This window comes from Pongo abelii, chromosome 6, assembly GCF_028885655.2.
Source record: "Pongo abelii isolate AG06213 chromosome 6, NHGRI_mPonAbe1-v2.0_pri, whole genome shotgun sequence".
Taxonomy (NCBI): Eukaryota; Metazoa; Chordata; class Mammalia; order Primates; family Hominidae; genus Pongo; species Pongo abelii.
The window spans coordinates 114705593-114731377 of NC_071991.2; the positions used below are offsets into that span (position 1 = coordinate 114705593).

The 25785-nt window shown below is 35.2% G+C and overlaps 1 protein-coding gene across 1 annotated transcript in view; it reads left to right on the forward strand.

Annotated features, from left to right (window-relative positions):
• Window positions 1-25785, forward strand: part of CFTR (CF transmembrane conductance regulator) — a 194461-nt gene that overhangs the window by 87785 nt on the left and 80891 nt on the right. The window contains 1 exon segment of the mRNA NM_001168545.1: window positions 25628-25722. Coding sequence (NP_001162017.1) covers window positions 25628-25722 — 95 coding nt within the window.

Here is a 25785-nt window from a genome sequence, read left to right on the forward strand (position 1 = left end):
TTCCTCATTTTTGTGTTTTTGTTCAATTCTAATGTCTGCATAGCACTTGCGTATGTAATGATGCTTGGTGTCATAGGAGCAGGCAGGTAAGTGTAAATTTGTCTGGATAGGAGAAAGCATGCACAACATATTTCACATAGTTTTCTGATTTCAGTTTGTTTTTGCAAATTATTCACTCAGTGAGATAGCTTAAAGACGTTATCACAGGGAAAGGCATGGAGATAGTTCTGTGTTGATAGAAAACTTGTAATGTACAGCCATGAGTGAGAAGTCAGGTTCAGATTCTTCACCTTCAGTCCTCCTCTTTCATAAACAGCTCCATGTCCTGTTTTACATATCCTACTTTAAATCTAGATTATAGAAGAATGAATTTCTAGGCAAAGTGACACTTATTTTAAAATACTATTAAGTATCCCTGTGCCCATTAACTTATCCTACCATTTTTCTTCCCCTGTGTCCAAACCACATTTAGAATCTCCTAAATATTTGTAGCTATTGTAAACAGCACTGGAGACTTTGCTAGTTTAAAAGGAGAAATCAACATAATTAAGCCCTAGTTAAGTTACTTATCCCTTATGAGATTATAATTGTATTTTGTTATTAAAAGGGGACAGAGTACACTGTTCTCTTGCCTTTTTAATTTCCAGACTACCACTTCTCCTGCACTTGACAATACCATAGTCTACCACGTAGTCCCATGGCTGACAGGAGGAGAATTCTAGGCAGCCCAGTGTTTGAGTAGTGAGTAATTGGACTGTCTTCACCCAGCAACTCACTGTTTTGTGAATGTACCTGAGTTTGGAGAAGTAATTGGCTTTTATAAGGGGTGCGGGGTGGAGGGTTGGGGTGGGGGGAGTGAGAAGGAGGTCAGAACTTTAGGATATATAATTGGTCTCCACAAAGTTGTTGTGATACTTTTGGAACCACATAATGGTCTTCATTAAGTAAGTGTCATGACAGCCATTACATATACATCATAATAAAAATTTATTTACTGTGTAAGTTGAAGAAGGTAAAATCTGGATGTAGTTTCTAAACTCTGCTTGGCAGTTTTCATATTTAAGCCACTAGAAGAAAAAAAATTGGGAGGGAAGCTGACAAGAATTTACTGAAAGAAAAAAATACTTGGGAGGGAAATTGGCAAGAAGTATGAAAAAGCTTGGGAGGGAAGTAAGCAAATAAATGAGTTAATGACTATTCTGGAAAATAAACTCTATCATGCAGATATCACATGACTGATTAAATTTGAATTTGACCTCCTGCTTTCCAGATCTGGTAAAATCTAACCTGTAAGAACTTGAAACTTAGCCTTTGAATGGTCAATCCACCACTGTAGGATAATTTATGAATGTTCAGTTGGGAGAACTGAAAATAAAGATGTACCATAGGAATTAACATTTGCATTCAGTAGCCAAGACATAATGGACATCTGAAACAGGTATTTCAGGCCAGGAGTGGTGGCTCATGCCTGTAATAGTAGCACTTTGGGAGGCCGAGGTGGGTGGATCACAGGAGGCCAGGAGTTCAAGACCAGCCTACTAAAACACACACACACACACAAACACACACACTAGCCAGGTGTGGTGGTGCACATCTGTAGTCCAAGCTACCTGGGAGGTTGAGGCATGAGAATAGCTGGAACCCAGAAGGCGGAGGTTGCTGTGAGCTGAGATTGCGCCACTGCACTCTAGCCTGGGTGACAGAGTGAGACTCTGTCTCAAAAATAAAATAAAACATATATTTGAAACACATTGAACTATGTCCCTTAAACAAGAATAAACATCACTAAATGACTGTACCTTGAACTACCTGTAATTTTCTCCTGATAGGTAATTAAGCTTCAAAGCACTGACACTTATTTACTGTAATATGAAGCAATAACTTTTTTAAAAAAAATAAAACTATTGAACCAGAACCAAACAGGTATGCCACAGCATTTTGTGAACTAAACTGCTATTTCATTTCATTTGAGCCCTGAAACTTGAAAATAAACACTAGCTAACATCTGTGAACAGAACATACCCATCAGTACTGTGCTAAGCACCTTTCGTGAACTGGTCATTAAATCCTCACTTTCCATTTATTTAGTGACAACTTCACCCAGAGTTTGCAGTCAAAGTGAAAATGTGCTGAATTCCAAAAGTGTACGCTAGGTTTTAGAAGTTAATCACAATTCTGGAACAAATTATTAGCTTAACAAATGAGAGTTCTTATGTCTCCAAAACCAAAATAGCCCTAAATCTGTCCCTCCCAGTAAGATTTGGGCCAGTCAATGGAACAGTAGTATACAAATGTAATTATAGTTGACTAGGAGCAAACCATCCTATGAATAGATAATAAAATTAAGACACTTAAGCCATGTTTTCATATTAAAACACAAAGTAAAAAATCATTGTTTTCCAAAGGTAAAAGCCATACCGTATCGTGACACATATATCTATGCCTGATGTTTCAACCCTCTTGAAGAATTGAGATTCTCGACTCTACACTCTTAGCGTTTCCTATATTGAACAGATGTCTAATTTAAGGAGGTCAAGAGAAATCTTACACTTATTTTTTAATGGTACCTTAGACATAGAAGGAACTTCAGAAATCTCTGGCTGAATCTTTACATCTGCAGATGATCATGTCACTAGGCTTCTGACTCTACAGCCATAGAAAAATGTTCATGAAGACCTTTCAGGAAGAGAATGTTGGTATTTCTAAAAATTGAGTACAAGTATTCTCTAGACAAAACAGCTCTTGAAATGGCAGATTGTATTCCCATTATTATATTTCAGAATCAAGACATTAATACCTACTTTTTATTTACCAGGTTTAGTTATCTTTGAATTAGATTTTATAAATTAAAGAAATAGATTTCAATAAATATTTGTTGAGTTCCTAGTATGGACACACTGCGTTTGGTACCAGGGATGTTGCCTGCAAGTATAACAGGAGTTCGTATTTGTTTATGATTTACAGATATTTGGGGGGCAAAGATATCATTTGGTAAATATTTATGAGTGCAAACTTTGAACTAGGGACTGGGCCAAACTCTAGGAACATATTTGATGACAGAGACACAATCCCTGTCCTCAAAGAGCTTTCATTCTAGTACAGAAGATGAAAACCAGTACAGTTTGGTAAGTTAGGTGATATTGATTAATGTAGGGTTTTTATGTAAGTCTAGAGAAGTAGCATTTAATCTGGTCTTTGAAGGTCAGGAAAGATTTCCCTGGAGGAAGTGACATTTAAGCTGAAAGAGGATGGATAAACAGGAGTCATCTGAGTGAACAACAGGGAGAACATTCCAGAAAGAGAACAAAATGTATGAGGCCTGATGCCAAGAGAGAACATTCATTGCATTGGGGAATTATAGTCAGTTCTGTGTGGCTGGGATGTAGAATGAAATGAGCCTGGACCCAAGAGAGCACTTTGCCCTTTGGGGAAGCTGTAGGTGTTACAGTAAGGTTGGAGTCTGGAAAAAAAGGGGTATATTGTGAGATCTGAATTGGGAGAGGACAGTTATATCAAGACCTTTATATGCTCCAGTAGGAAGACTGAACTTTACATTGGGGGCCATGGGACTCACTGAAGGGCATTAAATTTGAGAATGGTGATATGACCAGATTTGCATTTTACAAAGATTGCCATTGACTGCAACATGAACTATGGAGTATTGGAGGAGTGGCAAGGTTGTTGGCAGGGAGATCATTTAGGAGGCTGTCGCAGGGCTTTAGGTGAGGGATGATAATGACTTGCCAGGTAGGAAGGAGTAAATTGCTTCCCAGTGGATAATTAGAAGATTGAATGGATGGACTTGGTCACTATTTGGTATAGAAGGGGGAAAAAAGGAGATGTCAAAGATGATGCCAATTTTTAAAAATAATTTAACTTATTTATTTTTAAATATTTTTTCAGCCTTATTAAGGTATAATGGACAACAATTGTAGGTATATGTCATTTACAACATGATGTTTTGATTTATGTATACATCGTGAAATGACTACCATAGTCAAGCTGATTAACATATCCATCACTCACATAATTAATATTTTGTGTGTGTGCAGTGAGAACATCAGGATCTACTCTCTTAGCAATTTTCAAGTATAGAATACATTTGTTACCAACTATAGTGGCCACATTGTACAATAGAGCTCCAGGACTTATTCATCCTGCCTAACTAAAACTTTGTACTCTTTGACCAACATCTTTCCATTCGTCTCTCCTCCCCATGCCAAGTTTCCATCTTGGTCAGTTGGGTGGATAGTAGTACTATCTGCTGAGGCAGGTTGATAGGGTGAAAATAATGTGTCCCCTTTTGGAAATGCTGAGGTGACCAGGGAACTTCCAAGGGAATCTGTCTGGATCTAGAGCTTAGAAGAGATGTTTGGGCTGGAAACAGACATCAGGTAATCTTCAGTATATGGGTTGTAAATAAAGTCACAGGAGTGGATGGTATCACCAACGGTGAGTGTAGTATAAGAAGACTGGACTGAGGACAGATTTCCAAGGAATTTCAATACTTAGGAGGTATGCAGAGAAAAGAGGGGCTGTGAAGGACACCAAGGAGGAGACTAAGAGCCAGGAGGGAAAACTTTCAAGAGAGTATTGCATCATGGAAGGGAAGAAGAGAGAACATTTTAAATGATACGCAATGCTCAATAATGGTATCCGCTTTGGAGAGGCCAAGTAAGATTCCTAAGTACCCATTGGATCAAGGTCCTTAATCTTACAAAAACTTATGCAAATCAATAATAAAGAGATGATAACCCGATAATCAAAAATAGACAAAGCATATAAGAAGAAAATGAATTAAAAATATTCAAAGCATTCAAAATATACAAATGTGCTCAATCTGATATATAATGAAAGAAAAGTAAATTAAAACAACAATGGGCATGACTAAATAACAGTATGAGGGAGCCTGAGGAAAGGGAGCATTTGAAATTTCAGTACAGAAGAGAAAAGGGGTGACTTATAGAAAAAGGAGACAGAAACCATAGAACATGTTTGGAGGATAAGACTCAAACAGGTAGTGGGGACCCTTTTCTGGAGCAGGATGAATACAGGTAATGTGCGTGGATGCAAACATGAGGTAGGATGTAATGGGAAGTTGAGTGAATTCATATTTAGTCATTCATTCAAAAATACTTAATTGAGCTACTGCTGTGTGGCAAGCATCATTCTACAAACGGAGGACACAGTGATAAGCAAGCCAGTTTGTACTGTCGTGTAACTTACATTCTACTTTGAGAAGACAGATTATAAATAGGTTAAAAAGTCAATAATATGATGTTTCAGCATTAACAATAAAAAATTAGGGTGATGTATAGAGTGCCAGGGAAAGTGCTTTCATGGACCTCTTCATTCTCTCCTCTCCTGGTGTCATAAGCCACTCCTTCATCCATGCTGCCATTTCTCTTTGTTTGTGTTTCCAGTATAGTACTCATCGTATTATTACTATAGAGCCATTTACCTTATGAAGGTGAAGGTGTCCATCTCCTCACTTCAAAAAAACAAAACAGACAAAAAAAAAAACTTGAAAAACAAAAAAAGAGGCAGAAAGACAGAAGGTCCTCCACTAACTTTCATGTGCCATGTAACCAGCGAAATCCAATTATTTTACAGCACTCCAGCTATAGAAGAGTTTGGGAAGCGTAGCGCTTAGTGTTCTAGCCTTTGTAGCACAGGAAAGGGCCTGGAAGGAAAGGAATTGTGTCTTCTGCAGTGGCTCTTCTTTATGGGGAAGTGCTATAGCCCAAACAATATTTTAGGAATTTTCATCTGTTGTCAATATGCAAACTGGAAGGGGATAATGAAAATGTTGTGGTTAGAAGTTTATGAAATATTGTTATTCACATTTTAAAGTAAAAAGGGGGAATGTTTAAGAGACTTAAGATCACATGTCTCATAATTGGTGGGACCAGCAATACAATCCAATACAATTTGGATTGTATTGCCCTATTAGTGTTCGTATTAGAAAAGAAATTCTATCTCAGACACTAATGATTTGTTCTTTGAACACCAATGACTTTAAGTTAATTTAATCATGTTAAGTTAATTTAATTAAGCTAATTTAATAACTTAATTAAATTTAATAATAAAGTTATTATTATTAAATTTAATAATAATAAAGTTATTATTATTTAATTTAATTTAATAATAAAGTTATTATTATTAAATTTAATTTAATAATAAAGTTAACATAATTTAATTATGTTAAGTTACTTTAATTAAGTTAATTTAACTTAATTATCATACTAGTTAATTTAATTATGGGGTAGCAGAATTATTAAACTATCAAGACTATAAATTTTCTATTTGTAAAGGAGATTATGATACCAAAGATTAGTGAACTAATGATATTGAGAATTCTATGACATAATTTTGAAAAATATTTGCAGGATATTTATTTTTGTGTAAATGATGCTTTCAAGCTACCATAATCCTAAGTAAGTGTATGTTTGGGAAAACCACCTATTCTAACACACTTGAAATTTAAATAAGTCAGGAAATTTTTTTCCAGATCTTCTCCCAAATTATCTTCTTTTTCCTCTCCCCTTGGGAAATAATCTCTTCATGCCTCATAATATCAAATTTAAACTATGGAAGTCCAGGTGGTGGACAGTCAGCAAAGGGGAAGATGAGAAGCTTGTGTTACAAAGCCAGCTCTTGACAGAATAAGGATCTGGTAGGAACTTCAGAAGTAATGGGTAGGTAAGTATGAAGGCCAGCTCCTAAGATCTAAATTACAAAGCAGAAGACTTATTTACTAGGGAGCTGGAAAACATGTTAGGAAATCCAGAGCAGGAACAGATTTCAAGATAGCACAATAATATAGCAATGAAGTACTGAGAAAAGAGTTTTTTTCATGGACTGGATTTATTCTAGCATTTTAGGCAGCATTTGGGCATTTCTAAGTGGTCAGACTTAGAGGAGATAGTTAAGGAATTAGCAGCTGCTAAATGCCAATTCTTACACCAGTTGAATCAAAATCATCTAAAAAGCTTTCAGAAACCAGACTTTTTCAGGGCCATTTGAGAGATTCTCAAATCTGGAATCCAGAAATCTATAGCTAGATGTGTTTAAGGTACAGCCAGAATAAGAAAAATAAAATAATTTGTTTGTTTCAGGTATCTTTTCCAATATTACTTCCGAACCTACCCCAAACACCATAAATCACTGCATTCTATAGCCATTCTTTTAAAAATGCTTGAGTTATTAGTTTTCAAAAGCAAATACAGATCTGCACACATACAGAAATAAATATTAAAGAGACATAAAGATATTAAACAGAGTTATATATACTTACAGTTTCATACATATATTATATATAATACTGAATATTAAGTGTTTGATATTAGTGACAAAATCTGTAAAATCCATTATATTAGTGCTTTTTGTACTTTTTGTTGGGTCTAGTAAAAATCGCATTCAAATTTGAGTTTTCTGCTATATATTTGGTCAGTTCCTATCAGTGAAGGAAAAACCTTTTTTATTATTTTATTATTTTTTTTTATTTTTTGAGATGGAGTCTTGCTCTGTTGTCCAGGCTGGAGTGCAGTGGCATGATCTTGGCTCACTCCAACCTCTGCCTCCCGGGTTCAAGCGATTCTCCTGCCTCAGCCTCCTGAGTAGCTGGGACTACAGGCACCTGCCACCAGGTCCGGCTAATTTTTGTATTTTTAGTAGAAATGGGGTTTCGCCATGCTGGCCAAGTTGGTCTTGAACTCCTGACCTCAGGTGATCTGCCTGGCTTGGCCTCCCAAAGTGCTGGAATTACAGGTGTAAGTCACCGCACCTGGCCCCTTTTTATTTTTTAAACTGATTGAAAATTCTTAGTTCTCATGCTTTCTAGTGGTAATTAATCTTTAGCCAATATTTCTATATACAGCTATTTGTAATCATGTTTGACTTAGGTCAACAAATGATCTTTCCTAAAAAAACAGAACCCCAATTTTAATTTCTGAATTATTTAGTATCTATTTTCTGCTGTGGAAGTTGAATTATGTTGATATATATCATACAGGGCCATGTAACACACTCAGCTACACATTCACATGTATAGTAGCTGTACACAAAAATGTTACTTCATTCTCTCTCTCTTTATAATACTCTCTTGGCTCTCTCACGTTCTCTCACACACTCTACTGTTCCCTTCCTCTGTTCTTTCTACCTGTTCCCTCTGCTCCTACCACACTTATTCCCCCCTTGTCCATTTTCCTTGTGCATAAAGCACAAGTGCTTAGTAATTATTAAATACTAATAATAATGACACTAACCACCCAATGATCTAGTGTTAATGACATGCTTTATTGAATGGCATTACCTCTAAAGTTCATGTTTCCTTTACCCAACCAAGCTTCTTACCCTCCTCCCTTACCACAAGCATCTATATTGTCAAGGTTATTATAAAGAGTAATAAGCCAGCCATTAAAAAAGAGTTTATGGTATTTTCCTATCTACAAAGTCACAGGAAGCTCAAATGTACTCAGTAAATATTGCAAAATTACACAGGACCATTAAATGTAACACTCCACCCTTTCTCTCTCTCTCTCTCTCTCTGTCAATATAGCAACACCCTATATCATTGCCCTGTTGTATGTGCAAATCAGAGTTAATAAGCTTTATATTAGCAATTACTCCTTGACAACTTCTGGTTTGTTTGGTCCAGTTGAATAATGTAAGCACTTAAAAAAATAAAATTATAAACATTTATGTGAAAAGTGCATATATCACATTGGATATGTTGTTATGCACTCCTTAATAATAAAGTAAGTTAATCTTTATTGCACACTTATTATATTACTTTGACCCTCTCTAGTACTCTTTATCTAAGTATTCTCAAGTGCTTTACAATCTCAAGCAGACCTAATGTGTTGTATGCACAGAATCCTTTGAAGCTGACATTTGCCTTTCTGACCAGCTTGTTGTAAAGGAAATCAGCCAAAAAACAAGTATCTAGATGAGTAGCTCAAACATTAGTACACATAGTAATCACAGGTCAAAATGCAGATAGATTACCCTGTCCAAATTCTCCTGAGTAAGAGTAGGTGAGGCATTTTTAAATAAGCTCCCCAGGTGATTCTGAAATTGGTCCAAGAACCACATATTAAGAACTAATGATCCAAATAATTTGACTCTTTATCTGTAGATTAAACCATGCTGAGAAAATTATTAAACATTGAAATGGCAGTGGAGGATGCTTTGAAAGAAAGGTTTTTCAGGGACCTTTCAACAAGAAAATTAATTGAACACAATATTAAAACTCTATATTTGATTTAAGACTAAGGCTTTCATTGTTTTTAAATCTCAGTAATTTTTATGTAACAGGTCAATTCATACCCAGTACCTTAATTCCAATGAATGATTTCCCACAATAATTTTTGTGGATAACTCCAAGAGAACTCAAAGGAAGTTGTAGTGTGAACAAAGAGAAGTAGAATTTGTCCCTGTGTGTAAGGCTTCTCTAAGCAGCACAGGCTCTCATACTGCTTTTTAAAAAAATTATGATAGCACCAAGTGGAATTAATTTTTTTCAGATTATACTTTCACGGAAGGGAAGATCTGCTGTGAAGGCTGGAAAACCAACACCCTTAAGATAAATATATTACCAGATTGAGCGCTCTTAGTAATCAGCAAAGATAAATGTTTAACAGTGCGTACAAAATGAAGTATTTTATGTTAAATCGAATAGAGAAAGCCAAACACTAATAACGTGGTTACAAATGAACAATAAATTAGGTAATCAGAACAGGTACGGACATTAATAGCAGGATATTGGTATTATTAATGTATTTTGTTTTAAAATAATGAACTTAATTACAATTCTCCTCATCCTACCGCCACTATTTTACTTTATTCCAGATTCAGCAGCTTCATATTATGACCTCTGAAACACTTATTATTAAAGTTATCCAAATGTACACATTTCTCTTTATATAAATGTTTCAGTTCAGAAAAGGAGGCCAAGTACATTAGCTCAGAACATCAAATCTTCTCAGATGTGGGAATCTTTTATTTTCATACTTTTAAAGGTAATCTGTATTTCTAGTGTCTATTATAGACAGAAAACTTTCATATGACAACATTCCTGTTTTCTTAACTGCCTTGATAGGGGCCAAGACAAATTCTAAGTAGGACTTTTTACCCCATTCTTCTTACCATCATTCTTTCACAAAACCCCCAGCTTTAGACAATCGCTATTATGAATTTGATATGTACTTTTCCAATCCATTTACATAAATTTACACCCATATATACATATAGTTATCTATGAACAATATTTAGTAGCTTTTTTTGTGTGTGGCTTTAAAATTTACATAAATTGTATAATTTGTTGCACATCCTTCTTTAATTTGCCTTCTTGGCTACGGTTATCTTTTTGAGATCTAGCTATGCTGCTGGTATGTAGAATTCTATTTCATTCTTTTTTCATTGTTGTTTTGTACCCATAACATGTCACATTTTATTTATACCTTCTGTTCCTGATGGACATTTAGATTCTTCCAGGATTTTACTCAATACTGCAGTGAAAATCTTTCTGAATTTTTCTCTTTTGCACATATTCAAGAGACTTTTCTGTCATATATATCTATAGGTGAATTGTGTGGTCACAGGATACATACACACACTTTAAATTTCACTAGATACTGCCAATTTGCACTTTGAAATAGCCATACAATTTATAGTACCACCAGCCACTTATGAAAGTTCCCATTTCCTCAAATCTTTGAAAGTTCTTGTTATTAACAGACATATTAATTCTTGGCCATTATGATTTGTAAATCAGAATCTCTATTGTTGTATCTCTAGTTCTAATTTGCAATTCCCCAATTACTTGTAAGATGCTATATGTTTTCATATTTGTTAATCATTCTGATTTCATATCCTTTGCCAATTATCTTTTTGGTAAGTTATTGTGGTGGCCATGAGATGTGCCTTACAGAGGCCTTGCTAGACGGAATGTGATTGAATGAGAGCCCCAGATGCTGTGTATTAAAATCCTTCACTGAGTTTGTCTCAAGATTTCTCCTTGCACGTGAATGAATGAGTACAGCTGGGATACTAAAGCAGATGTGTATTTGGGAGATATGAGACTTCTTTAGTGGCTGATTTTTGGCTCATAAATGACTTCGCCAAACCTTCCTTAGACTGCTCAGTGTTCTAACATCTTCCATCCAGCCTTCTACCCTTCTTTCCTTTACTAGGGGATTGAATTTACATTGAGGTCTCATAGCCTCCTCAGCCTCCCTCCTTATTTCCTTTTATACAAATATTTCCCCTAATAAATCCTTGCACATTTAATACCATTTTGCTATTTGCAACCTGCAGGTCTTGGACTAACACAGTTCTATACATTGCATTACTATTCTCTAGAGTGGGATCTTTTGTTGTACAGAGTTTTAAAATTTTTATGTAGTCACTTTTATCCATATTTTTCTTTATGGTTTATATTTTTGTGTCTTCTCTTTAACTTATCTTTTCTAACAGAATTCATAAATATATTATGCTATATTGCCAAAAGTTCGAAAGTTGCAATCATTAGAATTAATTTTTGTATATTGTGTAAGTTAAGAATCTAATTTTATTGTTTTCCATATGGAAAGCCATTTGTCCCAAGATAATTTTTTGAGTAGTCCCTCCTTCCCCTATTGTCATTCTGACATCTTTTTTCTAGGTTCCGATCTATGCATGTGTTTCTTTATGGAAGAGTTGGCCCTTTGTATCTGTGAGTTTCGAATCCATGGATTCAATCAACCACAGATAGAAAATATTTAGAAAAGCATCAGAATTGAACATGTACATACATTTTGCTTGTCATTATTCCCTAAACAATATAGTATAACAACTATTTATGTAGCATTTACATTGTATTAGGTATTATAAGTAATCTAGAGATGATTTAAAGTATACAGGAAGATGTGCATATGTTACATGCAAATACTACCCCATTTATATAAGGGTCTTGAGCATTCATGGATTTTGGTATTCACAGACAGTCCTGGAACCAATTCCCCATGGATGCCAAGGCACAACTGTATTTATTCTATCATCTACTTGTTTAATCTCACATCAGTATCTACTTTTGAAATAACAATAACTTTATTATTTAACTTTTTTTATTACTTAGGATTAGAGAATTTCCTCTGGTGAGGCATCATAGTGTCTCAAGCTGGCCATAAAGACAAGTGAGGGCTAGGATCAGTAAGACTGGGCAGAGGAAGATACAACAGATCTCCTATGCATGAAGCAAAAGTGCAGCTCAGAAGCCAGCTCTTTCATTAAGTTGTCCTCTATACCCTCACTAGATTGTAAGCTCTTGAAATCAGAGGCTATACCTTAATTGTCTCCGTTATCTACAGTACTTCACTCACTGCTTGGAACATATTGCCTGCAATAATTAAGCCTGCCCTGGCTCCCAAAGCATAGAGCAAATCACTCTCCTCCCCTTGCCTTTGAGAAGCTCACAGTCTTCGAAGGTAGAGATATGTGAACAGATAAGAAAATGGATGACACCGGTTGTTCCTTTCCATGTTTAGCGCTTCCTTCAGGAGCTCTTTTAGGGCTGGCCTGGTGGTGACAAAATCTCTCAGCATTTGCTTGTCTGTAAAGTGTTTTATTTCTCCTTCACTTATGAAGCTTAGTTTGGCTGGATATGAAATTCTGCGTTGAAAATTATTTTCTTTAAGAATGTTGAATATTGGCCCCCACTCTCTTCTGACTTGTAGAGTTTCTGCCCAGAGATCCGCTGTTAGTCTGATGGGCTTCCCTTTGAGGGTAACCTGACCTTTCTCTCTGGCTGCCCTTAACATTTTTTCCTTCATGTCAACTTTGGTGAATCTGCCAATTATGTGTCTTGGAGTTGCTCTTCTCGAGGAGTATCTTTGTGGTGTTCTCTGTATTTCCTGAATCTGAATGTTGGCCTGCCTTACTAGATTGGGGAAGTTCTCCTGGATAATATCCTGCAGGGTGTTTTCCAACTTGTTTCCATTCTCCCCGTCACTTTCAGGTACACCAATCAGACGTAGATTTGGTCTTTTCATATAGTCCCATATTTCTTGGAGGCTTTGCTCGTTTCTTTTTATTCTTTTTTCTCTAAACTTCCCTTCTCACTTCATTTCATCTTCCATCGCTGATACCTTTTCTTCCAGTTGATCGCATCGGCTCCTGAGGCTTCTGCATTCTTCACGTAGTTCTCAAGCCTTGGTTTTCAGTTCCATCAGCTCCTTTAAGCACTTCCCTGTATTGGTTATTCTAGTTATACATTCATCTAAAATTTTTTCAAAGTTTTCAACTTCTTTGCCTTTGGTTTGAACCATTCAGGACATAGGCATGGGCAAGGACTTCATGTCTAAAACACCAAAAGCAATGGCAACAAAAGCCAGAATTGACAAATGGGATCTAATTAAACTAAAGAGCTTCTGCACAGCAAAAGAAACTACCATCAGAGTGAACAGGCAACCTACAAAATGGGAGAAAATTTTCGCAACCTACTCATCTGACAAAGGGCTAATATCCAGAATCTACAATGAACTCCAACAAATTTACAAGAAAAGAACAAACAACCCCATCAAAAAGTGGGCGAAGGACATGAACAGACACTTCTCAAAAGAAGACGTTTATGCAGCCAAAAAACACATGAAAAAATGCTCACCATCACTGGCCATCAGAGAAATGCAAATCAAAACCACAATGAGATACCATCTCACACCAGTTAGACTGGCAATCATTCAAAAGTCAGGAAACAACAGGTGCTGGAGAGGATGTGGAGAAATAGGAACACTTTTACACTGTTGGTGGGAATGTAAACTATTTCAACCATTGTGGAAGTCAGTGTGGCGATTCCTCAGGGATCTAGAACTAGAAATTCCATTTGACCCAGCCATCCCATTACTGGGCATATACGCGAAGGACTATAAATCATGCTGCTATAAAGACACATGCACACGTATGTTTATTGCGGCATTATTCACAGTAGCAAAGACTTGGAACCAACCCAAATGTCCAACAATGATAGACTGGATTAAGAAAATGTGGCACGTATATACCATGGAATACTATGCAGCCATAAAAAATGATGAGTTCATGTCCTTTGTAGGGACATGAATGAAATTGGAAATCATCATTCTCAGTAAACTATCACAAGGACAAAAAACCAAACACTGCATATTCTCACTCATAGGTGGGAATTGAACAATGAGAACACATGGACACAGGAAGGGGAACATCACACTCTGGGGACTGTTGTGGGGTGGGGGGATGGGGGAGGGATAGCATTGGGAGATATACCTAATGCTAGATGATGAGTTAGTGGGTGCAGCGCACCAGCATGGCACATGTATACATATGTAACTAACCTGCACATTGCGCACTTGTACCCTAAAACCTAAAGTATAATAATAATAAATAAATACATAAATAAATAAATAAAAAGAAAATGGATGACACGAGAACAGAAAGGCATGACTGTCAGAGAAGTCATTGGAGACTTTACAGAGGAAATTAAATTTTTATTGATCTTGAAAGAGTTTGCAAGATGAAGTAGAGGACAGGCATTTTAGACAAAGGGAACAGGAAATGTGAAAACACAAAGTGATGGAAGGCATGGTGAGTTTGGAGAACTATAAAACTTCAATGTGGCTGAAGGGTAAGGTGGATATAGAGGATTGCTGGGAGGTGAGGCTGAAGAAATAAGCTAGGAAATGTCTTTTTATGCCATTTTTTAAAGTTTGGACTTTATTCTGAAGTTCACATGGATCCAATATTTTTTGTTTTGTGTTGTTTTAAGCAGAAGCGTGACATGATCAGCTTGAATGATGAACAACTTGAATTGTTTAAAGTGGATCACACAGTCTACTGTTTTACAGTTATTCTTTGACCAAGATATTCTTTATTAACTGAGGAAAAAAAAGGCTTTCCTGAATTTTGCAGTCATGGGATATATGATAAGCATTCTTGATTTATCATCTTCAATCCTGTTACATAACATAACCATTGTTATTACCTTTAGCAATGCTTTCCTCAGTATTATTTAATGGCCTATAAAATGTGACTTTCATTTGCAAATATAGTATATCTAACAAGAATTTACCACAGCTGCTATGCAAAATACCAATACAATTGACCCTTGGACAATGTGGGGGTTAGGGGTGCTGATTCCCCATGTAGTTGAACATGTTACATAACATAATACATAACCATTGTTATTATGTAACAGGATTGAAGATGATAAATCTTTGGAAAGTGGGGCAAATAAATTCTTATGAATTCCATATCTTCCACATGTGTTTTACTTTTTTGATAAAAAGTAGTAACCTAGTTCAGAAAGAAAATAATCATCCCCTTTTACTTATGCAGGATACCAAGTCTATCTTAGCACCATAATAGTGAATGATAGGAATCAAGCTCTATGAATATATTCACATGTACATATATATGGCTATATAGGACATATGCATGCACATATACATATATACACTTGCATATGTGTGTATATACATGTACATATATGTATGTCTATTCAAATGTATATGTGTATGTAGCCAAGTTATTGTACAGTTGACCTTTGAACAACACGGGTTTGAACTATGCAGGTGCACCTACACATATATATATTTTTTTCCATTTCTGCCACCCCTAAGGCAGCAAGGCCGACTCCTCCCCTTGCTCTTCCTCCTCAGCTGACTCAACATGAAAACTATGAGGACGAAGACCTTTATGAAAATTCACCTCCACTTAATGAATAATACATACATTTCTTTTTCCCCATGGTTTTCTTAAAAACATTTTCTCTTCTCTAGCTTGCCTTATTGTAATAATATAGTATATAATACGTATAACGTACCAAATAGGTGCTAATTGACTGTTTATGTTATCGGTAAGGCTTCTGGTCAACAGTAGACTGTTGCTAGTTAAGTTTTTGGTAGTTACAAGTTATCTGTGGATGTTCAACTGCATGGGGAGTCAGCACCCCAACCCTCACGTTGTCCAAGGGTCAGTTGTAATTGGTATTTTGGATAGCAGCTGTAGTAAATTCTGGTTAGATGTACTATATTTGTAAATGAAACTCACATTTTATAGGCCATTAAGTATTATTGAGGTGAGCATTTCTAAGGGTAAAATCTTGTCTAATGCTTGAAACATCTTCAGTTTCCTGTCAGTTTAGATCTTTTTGAAGTAATTCTGAAAATCTCTCTTTTCAGCTAAATTTAACACAACCAAATAGCCAAATATTTAAGTTCCACTAATGAAGATATCTAAATTTCTGTTAAAAATTTAAGATATATGTTAAACCCTTCTACTATAACTCTTCTCTCAGTCAAACTTTTTTTTTTTTAACAATTGCTTTGCTTCTTCTTTCAAAGTCATACTTCAACAAGGTTGCTATTGAAAATGTCTGACTAAAGATGTTAGCTATATGATAAGATGGCTGGATAAGAGACAAATACAGGAAATGTAGCTTTTTTTCTACTTGCAATAGCCCTTTAGGAATTAAAATGGAAAACTAATAACTATTTGATTCATAATAGTAGCAAACCATAAAATATTTAGACATAAATCTACTAAGAAATTTATAAGACATATGGGGAAAATTCAATTGAATAAACCGTTATTGAAGTATAGAAAATAAGACCTGGATGAATAGAAAGATCATAATTTTTAATAAAATTTTGCATCTTAAAAAGTGAGCCCTATCCAAATATCTGCACACTTAATAAAATTATAAATACATCCCAATGAAGTTGGTTTTGAAATTTTGTTAATTGGAACTTAAATTTCATATAAGAAGAAAAAATAAAGAATAGTTAAGAGTGCATGCTTTGTAGACAAATTGCCTTTGTTGGAATCCTGGCTCTATCATCTATTAGCTATGTTATCTTTGGGATGACATTCATCTTTTCTTATAGATATGCTTAAAACAGTGCCTGACATATAGTAAGCACTAAATATCCATTAGCTATTCTTCTTCTTATTTATGTTATTAGTATTGTTAATATTTGTTATTATATGAAAGACTAAATGACCAAAGAGGGTCAAGAAATTTATGAATAAGATTTATGCTTTGTTAGACATTAGAGCTATTAAAAAAAAAGGAAGTGCCAAAAAACCTGGCACAATGTTAATATAGGAATAAAAAAATGGATCAGAGGAACCAAACAGAAAAGCCAGAAATGGATCTTAGGAAATACTAGAATATGATATATGATAGATGCTAAATGAATTCAGTATAAAAAATATTAATTTAACAAATCATGCTTGCTATCCAAGTAAAAGAAAATGAGGTTAGATTCATGTCTCATACCAAATATAACCATAAATTGTATCCTGATTAAATTTTTTAATTAAAAATGAGCAATAGTATTTGAAAAGAAATATAGGATACTCAATGTGTAACCTGAAGGTTGAGTAGTACTTTTCAACAAATATAGGAATTTGTCACTTGAAATACTAGAAGAAAAAAAGATAGCAAACAAATACAGGAATTCCAATTTCAAACAGATACAATGATGTCATGAAATGTTAACTGTGCACATGATAGATGGTCTATGGATAGTGTAAAAGAAAAAGAGAAAAGAAAAAACGTTTTTTAACATATGCAGCAAAAAAGGTTTTAAATATCTATTACATACAAATAAAAATGAATGTATAACACAGACTTCAATAAAAATAGGCATTTCACAGGAGAGCAATTCAGATGGCCAGTATTTACAATTTCATAGGTATTAAGGAAAATACAAATTAAAATGGCAAATTAGCAAAAATTGAGGTGTGATTATATTAATATCTATTGGTGGTGGTGATTATGGGGAAAAGGGAACTTTCAAAACTTGCTAATATAAATATAATTCTTTTGGTTGTTTTGTAAAGGAACCTGACAATATCTTTTAAAAATCAAGAAAATGCATACTTTTGACCTAGCCATCCCATTCATGAGTGTATGTCTTAAGAAAATAACATCACAAAATCATAGAGATTTATGTGCAATGATATTATTGGTAGGTCTTTTTTTATGAGGAGGGGTGTGGATAGTAAATGCTAGGGTAAATCACATAGCATCTAATAAATGTATTTATGAACTACAAAAGCTTACACTTTCAGTCTAGTTTAGTCCAGACTGCAAATAAATGTGAGCAAGTGAATTCAAGCACAGAAGTGCTTGAAGGCAGGTTTCATCAATCTACCTTCTTACAGTATCCTGATATTGACTTATTGAGAAGGTTACTGTGGTGTTGATTATTAAAATATTTATGTATCTAGGTATTTTTCATTCAGTAGTATGTTATTCAATTAGCAACAAGTGTGGGGATTTAAAGATATTCTTGTTTGTTTTTACTGCCGAAACATATTCTAGTGGAAATTTCAAATAAACGATTAGTCATCCTAAAAGCAAGATACATTTTCTCAGAAAAGACAAGGTAAAGAACTTGTATATCCTCTCTCAATTCGTTTATAAGGTAATAAGATGAATAAAAATATCATAGTACAATTTAGCATTGTAAAATAAAATTAATTGGTCATCTCTAGTGTCGTCGTGCTTGGAAGGTGAAAGAAGGCAAGATCTTGTCTGGGAACATCATGTCTACCTTGACCTCACCCTTAAGAATCCTAGCCTTTAGTTTAAAATCACATGGCTGCATACATACCAACTTCAACAACACTACATCATGCAAACCTGGGACTTGAGCTTCTGATTCTAAGTCCAGTGCTTTTTCTGTACATCATCTCTTGTACATTCCTTATGATGACATGCTAATAAAAGCTATGTGATCAGGCCTTAAAAATCTGCTTTTTTTTTTGTAATGGTAGAATGGGGCCTATTATCACATCAGGTAAACATTCTATTCAAGGATAAATGGAAATGAATGTCATATATAGATCATTGATAAATATCTCATTACAAAATTATGAGAGTTACCAATGTTTGAGTGTATATTATGGGCCAGCCCTTTATATTAAATTACTTCAAATTTTTACAACTGTTAAAGGAAGATATTATTATACCCATTTTTATAGATGGACAAGTTAGGGCCAGAAAAGACTTCCTCAAAGCTGTTAATCCAGTAATGGAGACAGGGCTAGAAAACAGGTCATTTTGCTCTTTGCCTAATGTTGCTACTCATGTTTTGTATTTTGTTTAATTTTATTTTACTTTATTTATTTTTTGAGACAAGATCTTACTCTGTCACACAGGCCGGAGTGCAATGGAGTGACCATGGTTCATTGCAGACTTGACCTCCTGGGCTCAAGTGATCCTCCCACCTCTCAATCTCCAGAGTAGCTAGGACTACTACAGGTGTGTGCCACCATACCTGGCTAAATTTTGCATTTTTTGTGGAGACAGGGTTTCACTATGTTGCCCAGGCTGGTCTTGAACTCCTGGGCTCAAGCAATTCACCTGCCTTGACCTCCCAAAGTGCCAGTATTACAGGCTTGAGCCACCATGTCCGGCCAAGTTTTACTTTAGAATTAAAAAAAATTCCACTTGGATTGTTACATTTTATTTCATTGCTTTATATTTATAGAATTACTTTATAAATGCCACTTTCTTAATTTTCATAGTTAGCACTCTTTATGAAACATAAACTATTATTTGACTCAGGTTTTTGTTAGAGGAATTGAGTCAAAGAGCTGTTAAGTAACTGAGATTTCACAATAAGCCAGACAGACCAAGGTTCAAATTCTGGGTCTCACATTATCCAATTCAATATTCCAGCTTTGTTACTTATTGAGCAACCACTACAAGCACAGTTTACATGACATCTGATAGCTCTCAAAATGGATTTTACAAACATAATTCAGATTTCAACTCAGCAGTGACTCAGGAGCAAGGACACTTGGATGCATTTCTTTATGGCTTTTTTCCCAGGGTACACACAACCTGGAAGATCTCCCAAGTATGGGGGAAGGTTTCACCCTGAGGAATCCCATTCCCTCTAATCTGGGACAAGGGAGAGGAGAGTACTGTCTCTTATCAGCCACCTCCCCAGGGAGGCCTGGGCCCTCCTGGAATGCATACCATGGCTTACTGACTGAAAGTGTTGAAAAGACCAGGCACTGGGACACATGACACTACTCTTTTTTTTTTTTTTAATTTTTTTTCTTTTTTATTATTATTATTATTATTATTATTATACTTTAGGTTTTATGGTACATGTGCGCAATGTGCAGGTAAGTTACATATGTATACATGTGCCATGCTGGTGCGCTGCACCCACCAACTCGTCATCTAGCATTAGGTATATCTCCCAATGCTATCCCTCCCCCCTCCCCCCACCCCACAACAGTCCCCAAAGTGTGATGTTCCCCTTCCTGTGTCCATGTGTTCTCATTGTTCAATTCCCACCTATGAGTGAGAATATGCGGTGTTTGGTTTTTTGTTCTTGCGATAGTTTACTGAGAATGATGATTTCCAATTTCATCCATGTCCCTACAAAGGACATGAACTCATCATTTTTTATGGCTGCATAGGTACCATGTTACTCTGTCCATTTCAATTATAACCACAAGCTACTCTGATTCTTTTTTATTTTAAGAGTAGTGTCAGCCATAAAAAATGACACTACTCTTAAAATAAAAAAGAATCAGAGTAGCTTGTGGTTATAATTGAAATGGACAGAGTAACATGGTACCAAAAAACTATTAGCAATCCCTTCCCTAAATCCCTCATTTTCTTAAAGCATTTTCTCCTTTTCCTCAACAAGCTTTAAGTTAGGATTTGAAGAATGATGAAACTAAAAGGAGGGCTGTTTCTGGTCTTTGGAGGAATTTGATGTTCCATTCGATCTGAGCGTGCAAAGCCTGAGTTCACTTGAGCTCTTCTGATCTCTTTCTCTAATATTTTTTCACCTTATTCATATGGGAAAGAAGGAGGGGAATACTTTATTTTCATTCTCCCTCCTCCTATTTCCTTGACTTGTTTAAAATATAAATGTTACAGACACCTAAGATAGAAATTTGACTGAAACAGCCTCTTAATTATTGTCTTAAAAATTAATGTAATAAAATTGCATTTGTAGGCTTTGGACATTTAAATCCAGAAGGGATATTTTCTTTTTCTTTTTAAAAAATGTAATTCATAGTTTTTGGGCTACAGGTGGTTTTTGGTTACATGGATAAGTGCTTTAGTGGTGATTTGTGAGATTTTGATATACCCGTCACCTGAGCAGTGTACACTGTACCCAATATGTAGTCTTTTATCCCCCCCGCCCCACCCTTCCTTTATCGTCCCCAAAGCACATTATATAATTCTTATGCCTTTGCAAACTCATCGCTTAGCTCCCACTTATAAGTGAGAACATGGGATATTTGGTTTTCCATTCCTGAGTTATTTAGAATAAATTGTCTCCAGCTCCATTCAAGTTGCTGCAAAGGCCATTATTTCATTCCGTTTTTTGGCTGAATAGTATTCCATGGTGTATATATGCCACATTTTCTTTATCCACTTGTTGATTGATAGGCATTTAGGTTGGACCCATATTTTCGCAATTATGAATTGTACTGCTGTAAACGTGAGTGTGCATTTTTTTTCCCATATAATGACTTCTTTTCCTTTGGGTAGATACCCAGCAGTGGGACTGCTAGATCGAATGGTAGTTCTCCTTTTAGTTCTTTAACGAATCTTCATACTGTTTTCCACAGTGGTTGTATTAGTTTACAACCCCACCAGCAGTGTAAAACTGTTCCATTTTCAGCACATCCATGCCAACATCTATTATTTTTTGACTTTTTAATTATGGCTATTCTTGTAGGAGTAAGATAGTATCTCACTGTGGTTTTAATTTGCATTTCCCTGATAATCAGTGATGTTGAGCATTTTTTCCTGTGTTTGTTATTTGTTTGTATATCTTGAGAATTGTCTATTCTGTCCTTTGCCCACTTTTTGATGGAATTATTTGTTTTTTTTCTTGCTGATTTGTTTGAGTTCCTTGTAGATCCTGGATACTAGTCCTTTATCGGATGCATAGTTCATGAATATTCTTTCCCACTCTGTAGGTTGTCTGTTTACCATGCTAATTATTTATTTTGCTGTGCAAAAGCTTTTCAGTTTAATTATGTCCCATCTATTTATTTCTGTTTCTGTTATATTTGGTTTTGGGATCTTAGTCATGAACTTTTTGCCTAAACCAATGACTATAAGAGTTTTTCCAATGTTATCTTCTAGAATGTTTATGTTTCCTGGTTTTAGATTTAGGTCTTTGATTCATCTTGAGTTAATTTTTGTATAAGGTGAGTGTTGAGGATCTAGTTTCATTCTTCTACATGTGGCTTGCCAGTTTTCCCAGCACCATTTATTAAATAGGATATCCTGTCCCCACTTTATTTTTTTGTAAGCTTTGTCAAAGGTCAGTTGGCTTTAAGTATTTGGCTTTATTTCTGGGGTCTCTATTCTGTTCCATTGGTCTGCTTGCCTATTTGTGTACCAGTATCAGGCTGTTTTAGTAACTATAGCCTTGTAGTATAATTTGAAGTTGGGTAATGTGATGCCTCCAGATTTGTTCTTTTTGCTTAGTATTCCTTTAGCTATGTGGGCTCTTTTTTAGTTCCATATGAATTTTAGGATTTTTTTCTAGTTCTGTGAAGAATTATGATGATATTTTGATGGGAATTGTATTGAATTTGTAGATTGCTTTTGGCAGTATGGTCATTTTCACAGTATTGATTCTGCCCATCCATGAGCATGGGATGTGTTTCCATTTGTTTGTGTTATCTGTGATTTCTTTGAGCAGCATTTTGTGGTTTTCCTTGTAGAGATCTTTAACCTCCTTGGTTAAGTATATTTTCATGTATTTTAGTTTTTTTTTTTTTTTTTTTTTTTTTTTTTTTTTTTTTTTTGCAGCTGTTGTAAAAGGGATTGAGTTCTTGATTTGATTCTCAGCTTGGTTGTTGTCAGCAGGGACATTTTCTAAAGTATAGACTGTAGTTCCTTATCTTCTATCTGTTTCTTACTGTCCCCTTCAGTATTCTTGTCCTTTTTTCCCGCTATTATCTTTTTGACTTTTTAGTATATAGATATCTACTTCTCCTTCTGACAATTTTTGCCTTTCCAATTTTCTTTCTTTTTCTCCTCTGCACACATTTATTTATTTTCTTCTATGTACTTCTTTATTTTTATCTTAATATTTGATTAACTTCCCTTCCCTGTCTCTCTTCCTTCTTTCCATAAATCTTCATTAATTGACCGCACTGGGCTAGGACTCTATACCCTCTAAATCAGTAATCTATTTTCTATAGTCAACTGTGTTATAGTCGTACTGTCAAGATAACTACTTATTTTTAATACTTAAAAATATTTTGAAATTTTAACCAATTTAATTAATACAATGTTGAGTTCAAATTTGAAAAAAATGATGGAAAACTGTAATAATTCTAGCAAACTCCTGCATTTTAATAATGTATTAGAAAATTTGCCTCTTTTTCAAAAGCCTACAGTAAATCTATTCATACAAGGCAAAAGGAAACCATTCTCTTCATTCTCTTTTTTTCTCCAAAAGATTTAAGTGTTTTTTGTTTGTGTGTTTGTTTGTTTTGCTTTGTTTTTTTTAGATATTGAGTCTTGCTCTGTCATCCAGGCTGCAGTGCAGTGGTGTGATCATAGCTTGCTGTAGCCTCAAATTCCTGGGTTCAAGCAATCCTCCTGCCTCACCCACCTGGGTAGCTGGGGCTACAGGTGCATGCTACCATGCCCAGCTAATTTAAAAGAAAAAAAATTGTGCAGAGATGGGTCTTGCTATGTTGCCCAGGCTGGTCTCAAACTTCCAATCTCAAGCATTTCTCCCACCCAGCATCCTGAAGTGCTGAGATTATAAGTGAGCCACTATGCCTAACCAGATTTAGTTTTTAAAAAGAGAATACGATTTGAAAAAGGAAAAATGAGAGGCAGGAGAGAAGAAATACCACACATGAGCTGTCTTGTAATTGCTATAAAACTGAAATCTTCAGCCTCGCTAAAGGAGCACTTGCATGAACACCTCTAAATTACCTTATTACCTTCCAAATTAGGTGTGAAGTCTAACTTTTAAATTATGAGTGAAATCTACTGCAATTCTTGTTATTTGGATGGAATCCTAGGTATGTGGTCCAGTTCATGAGTTGAACAAAAGCATGCTCATTTAGGCCAGGTAGAAGGAAATAAAGAGCTATGTTTTACATGTCTCATAACCACTGAAGGTCCTTCTCATAAGCAGTGCTTATGGGTATTAATGACCTCTCTATATTTTACTTCTCCAGCGCCTAAGTAGCTGAGCCCACTGAGTCCTGCTACATCTCCTCCAACATGTCAGCATTTTTTTCACAGGGCTTTTGTTACTCTAGATCAGAAATGTTGATAGCAACAGTTCCTTGAGGGCAGCAGCTAGCATGATTCCAGCCAACAGGAACCACCAAATGGTTCTTAATATAAATGACTACTTATTAATCTATTTACTTTGTGCATTTGGAGTTTTGCATGTGAAGTCCTATTTATGTCCATATGGTAGATAAATGAAACAAATGAATAACAGAAGTAACCATTTTGACACTTTAGATATAGATAATATTGGATTATTTCTGGATTGTGAAAGAAGAAGGAAGAAGCATATGGAAGAGAGGTTTTAGTAGAGGGGAGGAAGGAAGAGGTGGAAACAAATGTACAAGGATGGGAGGAGAAAAGGGAGAGAGCCTTTTTTTTTTTTTTTTTTTTTTTTAAGGCTAATGAGAGTTTACTACCTATCTAACTCTTCATATTCTTCAAGTCTCAGACCAAATCCCATCTGTTTGAAAGCCTCTAGGGTATTCTATCTATTGCATACTTCTGTTATGTACAAAATTAATTTGCCAATTAATTGTGAACTGTTTTATAAACTATTTTAAAATGGTTAGTTAAATCTTTGGGATAGTATTTAGCTTTCTCCAGGATTATGACTTACCTTCTAAATTAGACACACAATGCCTAGGAGTCAAGGACTATTTCGCATAAATTCCAGTCTTCTTTTACAATGCCTAGAATGATTGTTGCCACAGAAATGTTCATTACCTGGGAGAAAGGATGACAGGAGGGGCAGAATGAATGGAGAGAGGTCGTGAGAATGAGGTGCTGAGGATGGATGAGGAAGGAAGCTGTTTTAGTTGGGAGGATAGGTGAAAGAAATATGGAAAGGAATTGCCTTGGACCCATAGAAGCCCAATGAAGATACTTAGATCCTGCAGGGGTGTGAATAGTGTTCTTTTAGTTTCTTTTGTTAGGAGGTTTGTTCATTTTGGGAGATTTCTTTTGAAAAGAGTGAACTTAAATTGGAGAAAAGTGCATTTTAGTATGTTGATAACATTTGAATTTGTAAAATGGACCTATGGATGATCTACACATATTTATATACCCATAAATATATACATATTTTACTTTTTGGTATTTTATAATTATTATTTAATGATCATTCATGACATTTTAAAAATTAAAGGAAAATTTACAACTAAAATTTCAGCAATGTTGTTTTTGACCAACTAAATAAATTGCATTTGAAATAATGGAGATGCAATGTTTAAAATTTCAACTATGGTTAAAGCAATAGTGTGATATATGATTACATTAGAAGGAAGATGTGCCTTTCAAATTCAGATTGAGCATACTAAAAGTGACTCTCTAATTTTCTATTTTTGGTAATAGGACATCTCCAAGTTTGCAGAGAAAGACAATATAGTTCTTGGAGAAGGCGGAATCACACTGAGTGGAGGTCAACGAGCAAGAATTTCTTTAGCAAGGTGAATAACTAATTATTGGTCTAGCAAGCATTTGCTGTAAATGTCATTCATGTAAAAAAATTA